At 35.6% G+C, this 6,656-nt stretch overlaps 1 protein-coding gene across 1 annotated transcript in view; it reads left to right on the forward strand.

Annotated features, from left to right (window-relative positions):
- The window catches only part of PALMD (palmdelphin), a 49,373-nt gene extending 48,108 nt beyond the window's left edge, over window positions 1-1,265 (forward strand). Inside the window, exon 8 of the mRNA XM_002920778.4 lies at window positions 909-1,265. Within this exon, the coding sequence (XP_002920824.1) occupies window positions 909-952 (44 nt within the window). The 3' untranslated portion in view covers window positions 953-1,265. The remainder of the gene's footprint in view (window positions 1-908) is intronic.
- Window positions 1,266-6,656: the final 5,391 nt, after the last annotated feature.

The raw sequence follows: 6,656 nt of genomic DNA on the forward strand, positions 1-6,656 counted from the left end.
GATGGGGTCATTTTATTTGTTAATAGACAACTAATTATATGACTGGAAAATGAGAGAACAAGCCTTCCCTTTTTTTATTTTTTTCATTAAATGAAATCTTGCAATCAATTAAATAGCTGACTCTTGGGCCATATTTACACATGAATACAACGATCAGTGCCTTGAAAGCATCTTTCAACTTTGGGAACATGACTGAGGCAGCTCTACCCTGAAGTCCTAAGTATTAAGGGCATGATGCCAGAACATTGGAGGAGTGTTACGAATTCTAAATCTACATTAAAAAAAATAGTTTCTACATCATATTTATCATTAGCAGTGGAATATGCTCAAAATATATACTATCATTTGAAAGTATAATTATAACGAATACTGACAAAGACATAATTTTATAATTACTCCAACTCTTAATAACTGGTTCACATTTTTTCACTCACAAAGAAATATGTTTTTGACATTCTATATCCATGGATGGAGCCCCCTGGGATAACCAAGTTTGATGGCTTAAATGATAACTCAACCATGAATTAAAGTTAATGTCAATGCCTTTTTTCTTAGTGCATAGCTCAGAAATAGGTACAAAACATGGTCATTGATGCATAGGAATTTATCTAAGGCTAATAGTGAAATTGCACACTAATCCTGTATTGACTCAATTTATGCTGTTTTTGCCCTTCTAATTTTTCTAATCTTTATAAAAATAGGTTCCTTCTAGTTTTGAACCTGCTTCAGCCCTAGTTAACCATAGCTTATTATTTCTACTATCTTTTTGTGCTACTAAAACAATGCTCACATTGTTGGATAAAATCATCTGAGGTATGTTTCAAACTTTCCTGCATTCTATGAAATGGTCATTTAGAGTGAAAACTAAGCTCTTTTTTTATAACTCTCTATTTTTTTTTAATTTTCAGCTTTAAGGATGAGAATGGCAAAACTGGGGAAAAAAGTTATCTGAGAGGTGTATCATCTACCTAAACATCCTTTGGAGAAGAAACTAAGAAACATTTGCCAACTTCTCTTCTGGGTATTTTGTTTCTTTTTTCCTGAGACTCCAAAAATTATAATTATAGCCATATTAAGCCATGTGAATAAGCAGTAGTCATCATTTGTGAAAAATTCCAAAAAAGCTAGGGAGAACAAACGCTTAACTTTTCCAGTTTCTTGACACAACTCAGTGTGGGGGAGAAACCAGCATATTTTTATTGTATTGATACCAAAGCATTTCTAATAAGAGTGTGTTAAATTTAAGAATAAAGTTATTTAAAATAGCCTGACTATATTCTATTAACTGACATGGTAATTTTGCTAATACAAAGATTGAAAGATCATAGAAAGCCATTGCAACCTCATCATAGAAAGCCACTGCAACCTCATCACAGAAATATTCATCTGCAACCCTAACAAGTAAACATGGCATCCCAAATCTACAAGGCATTAAGACAACTGCATTCTCCCGCTAAAGACCAATTGATTTGGTAGAGACTTCAAACTCTGCATCCATCCCAAAGGTGCATGTAATAATTAACCTCATATTTTGGGACTAGGTTTGTAGTATCTTGATATTATTCATGACTTTGTACATGATAACTGACACATTTATTCTTATTGAAATATTATCTTTACTTTCATTCAGTTCAGTGTGAGCTCCATGGTGCAATGACTGATTATGACCAAAGGCTATTAGACGGAGGACTTCCCATAGTCTCAAAGAATACAAATCTAGCCTAATGTTTGACCAATCCTTGTAAACATGTTAGAAGCCTAATATTAAAACTTAATGAGTATAGCATGTCATTCCTAAGTGCTTTTGCCAAGATATTAAATCCCAATTTTAAGAATACTCCCACTCCAGTTCTATCCTCCTCTACCTTATTGTCCTGTCCTCCGCCCAACACTCTCAAAATCCATCTTCACACATCTTCCCCTGCATCATGCCAGTGCATATTATCCAGGTCCTTCAAGTCCTTTAGTGAATAGTCTGTTTCTCTTCAGGGCAGAAACTGAATTTCTTTGGTGAAACTATGATGAGACCTTATCTTGGTTACTGGTGTGGAGGCAATGAGAAGCCAGAGAAGCAGATCCTGATGAGGACAAGCTTAACCCTGCCAAGCATCAACCTCAGACAAATTGTTTGCAAGGGGCAGTTGTTCTCTAGCATGAGAGAGCTCTTCTCTCTGCTGGCCTGGAATCTGGGAAATCTGGAGTTTCAAATTTCAGAGACACTTTGATACAAACACCCCTATCCCATGTCCAGTGGTCCCATTCCTTTCCTTTCATTGCTCTCTGACTTTAGCATGACTCATCAAAATTACACATTCTTTCGTAGCTCTGCCATCCTTATGATTAAAGCATTGATTTTTGGTTTTGATTGTTTATACACAAATGTTTATTAGAACACTGCCTGGCACCTAGTAAGTGATCAATAAGTGAATGAATAAATGAATGAATGGTTCAGAAAGGAAAAGATGTAGTCTGCAAGGGGGGACTGTGTAATACCAGCTGGCCTCAGGCAACATGAGCCAGAATCTGGCTGGCAGATGTCTTTGTCTTGCCAAAGGGCATGGGCCGGGGCTGGTGCATAGAAGCGGCCCAACGTGGCCAGAAAATACAGAAGGTTGGAGCTGGCTTTTTATCTAGGGGTGAAGCTGGAGCTGCAGTGGAATTGGCTGCCAGGTGAGCAGAGGGGGACTGAATGCAAAGGCGTAGCTGGTCAGTCAGGGGGGCTGAAGTGAAAACACCAATCCTGACTGCTGTGCTCAGTGAAAAGGAAGGAAAACTGGAAAACAGAAGTGAGGTGCCTTCTTGGGGCTCTTGTCTCACAGCATCCCTCCGGCTCTATCAGCAAAGCCTAACATTGCATCAACTGGCAAAGGAGAGATGTTTACAGGGTCAAGATCATGAAACAGGGCAAGGATGCATTTGGACATGAAGCATTAAATGATGATGATAAAGATGAAGCATTAAACTAGCACAGTCCACCCATTTTTCTACTCAGCTTCCATATTTATCCTTCCATATACATTCGAACATTTGAGAAACCAAAAAACAACTGTTTCCATCTAATAAGATATTGCTATCTTTTATACAAAGATTTCACCCTCTCCCCAAGAGGAGACATACACTCTCAAGAGTCATTGTATCCACAGCGAACTACACTGGCCATTACTTTTCAGAACGATTTCAGATTAACAGAAAGAGTAAGAAGATAATACAAAGTTTCCATATACCCCACACCCAGTTTCCCCAATGACTAATTTCTTACATTAGTATGGTACACTTGTTATAATTAAATGAACCAATAATCATACATTATTAATGTATATTAATACATTTTATTTGAAATGTATTAATAGTTTATTTGAATTTCCTTAGTTTTTACCTAATGTCCCTTTTTTTTGCTCCAGGATCCCATACAGAAAACTACATTATTTTTAATTGTTATGCCTACTTATGCTCCTCTTATATTTTTCTCGATAACCTTGACAGTTTTGAAAATTACTGCTCAGATATTTTGCAGGATGTCCCTCTGTTGCAAATTGTTCAGTGTTTCTCTCATGATTAGAGTGGAGCTGGAGAAGAAGACCACAGAGGTAAAGTGACATTTTCATTGCATCACATCAAGGGTACATAATTTCAGTAATTTATTCCAGGTGATGTTGACCTTGTTCTCCTGACTAATGTGTGTGTCAGGTTGCTCCATTGTAAAATTATTATTTTATCCCCCTTCCTATACTGTATGCTTTGGAAGGAAGTCACCATATACAGCCCATACTTAGGGAGTAGGCTCCTCCTTGAAAGCAGAGTACCTATGTAAATTATTTCAAATTCCTCTGCACAAGAGATTTTCTATCCTATTTATTTATTTATTTATTTATTTATTTATTTATTTATTCATTCAATCATTAATTTAAACCAGTATGGACTCATGAATGTTTACTTTACACTTGAGTTATAATCTAACTCAACATAATTTGTTGCACCAATTGTTTCAGTTTGGGCCATTTCAGTTGGCTCCTGTATGCCTTTGATGTATGCCCATAATGTTTTGAACATGAGATGTCTTTCCATTTCATCAGATCGTTAGTTTCTTTCAACAATGTTTTGTAGATTTCAGTGTACCAGTCTTGCATTTCCTAAGATTTATTCCTATTTTATTCTTTCTGATGTTGTTGTGAATGGAATTGTCTCCTTAAGTTCACTTTCAGATTATTCATCACTTGCATTTGGAAATGCAATTGATTTGTATACATTGATTTGGCATCCTGCAACTTCAGCCTTCCTGAATTTGTTCTGGTAGTTACTGGATGCCTTACGATTTATAAGATTATGTCATCTGTAAAAAGTGATAGTTTTACTTCATCCTTTACAATCGGGATGCCTTTTACCTTTTTCTTGCCTAATTGCCCTTGCTAAAACCTCCAACACTAGAGATGCAAAATGGTGAAAACAAACACTCTCGTCTTGTTCCTGATCTTAGAAGGAAAATGTTCAGTCATTCACCATCAAGTATGATGCTAGCTATAGGTTTTTATTAGAGGACTTTATTAGATTGAGAAATTTCCCTTTATTTCACATTTATTGGGTGTTCTGTAACGTGAATGAGTGCTTCTCTTTAATTCTGTCAACTTTTTCTTCAGGTGTTTTGAAGTCTATTGGTAGGAACATACATATTTATTACTGCAATGTAGTCTTGATAAATGAATGCTTTAGTCATTAAGAAATGTCTCCTTTTATCTCTGATAATACTCTTGGCTGGAAATGAATTTATCTAGCATAAATACAGATATTTCAGCCCCCTTGTGCTTACTATTTCATGGTATACCTTTTACCACTCATTTGCTTTCACCCTATCTGCTCTTTATATTTGACTCACATCACAGGTTTTCCTTTTCTTATTAGTCTGACATTCTCTGCCCTTTAATTGGAGTATTTAGTGCACTAATGTTTAATGTAATCATTAATATGGTTAAGTTTTGGCCTACTATTTTATTATTTGTTCTCCATCCCCTGTTTTTCCTCCTTTATTTTTCCTTTCTTGCCTTTCAAAGTTATTTAAATAATTTTGCAATTCCATGTTAATTCTTCTATTGGCTTTTTATGTGTCATTGTTTTCTCTAGGAATTACAATAAACATTCTTAACTTTTTGCATTAGAACTTAGAACTGAGAACTAACATTGTATATTTAAATAAAATGCAGACACTTGCAACTATATAGGTCTATTATCCCTTCTCATCCTTTATACTAACTTGTTATATGTAGCACATTTACCTGTATTATTAACCCCATGAAACAAGGCTTCATTGTTTACTTGCTTTAGGCTTTTTTGTTTGCTTGCTTTAAACAGGCATATTTATTATAAAGAATTTAAATGGAAAAATCCAAAAAGGGTTCTATATTTACCAATTATTTACCATTTTGAGGTTCCATGTTCCCATTTAGTATCACTTCTTGATTCCATTCTGAGGTTCCATGTTCCCATTTAGTATCACTTCTTTTTAGCCTGCAGAACTTCCTTTTGCATTTCTTATAGTTCCAATGTTCTAGCAACAAATTCTCTTAGATGTTTTTCACCTCAAAATGTCATCATTTTCCCCTCATTCTTTTTTTTTTAAGATTTTATTCATTTATTTGAGATAGAGAGAGAGAGAGCACAAGCACGCATGGGGTGGGGGGCGAGTGGTGCTGGGCAGAGGAAGAGGGAGAAGCAGGTTGTCCGCTGAGCAGGGAGCTTGACACAGGGCTCAATCCCAGAACCCTGGGATCACCAACTGAGCTGAAGGGAGACACTTAACCAACTGAGCCACCCAGGTGCCCCCATTTTGCTCTCATTCTTGAAGGATTTTTTTTTCCAGGTAGAATTCTTGATGACTTTTTCTTTCAGCACTTTAAAGATGTTGTTCCACTCTCTCTGGCCTCTATATATTCCTATGAGAAGTCAGATGTTAACCAAATCATTGTTTCCTTGTATATAATCTCTCCTTTTCTCTTTCTCATTTCAAGATTTGCTCTACCCTTTTTGCTTTCAAAAGCTTGACTATCACTTTAAAAAGCATGACTGCCTTCGTGGGGTTTTTTTTGTTTTTGTTTTTTTGCTTAAGTTGTTTTCCTGCACCACGAGTCAGTAAGCCTTTTAGCAAATTTGGGGATTTTCCAGTCATTATCTCCTCAGATTTTCCTCTTCTTCCAGGATAATACCTAAAGATGCTGTCATTTAACAGGTCCCTAAGATTCTGTTCAATTATTTTCCAAATTTTTTTCCTTCTTCTCTTAAAACATTAGACAATCTCCATTGATCTGTCTTCAAGTTCATTCTCTTATTTTTTCTGTTATCTCCATTCTGATATTAATTCCCTCCAAGGAATTTTTCAAATAGTTTTATTTTTTCAGCTCTCCAATTTCTGTATGGTCCTTTTGTATTGTTTCTATTTCTATGAATCTTTTTTATTTATAGCAAGCACATATTCTTTTATATCATTGAAAATAGTTATAATAGATGTTTTAAAACCCTTATCTCTTGAATCTAACCATCTAAGGAATCTTAAAGGTTGGTCTTCATTGACTCTTCTTTCTTTAAAGCATAGGTTGAAAAACTATAGCCCATAGGCCACATCCAAAAAAGTAGCTACTTGAAGATCCCAGAGAGTGAACCAAAGTAGG

The sequence above is a fragment of the Ailuropoda melanoleuca genome, chromosome 2 (assembly GCF_002007445.2).
Source record: "Ailuropoda melanoleuca isolate Jingjing chromosome 2, ASM200744v2, whole genome shotgun sequence".
NCBI lineage: Eukaryota > Metazoa > Chordata > Mammalia > Carnivora > Ursidae > Ailuropoda > Ailuropoda melanoleuca.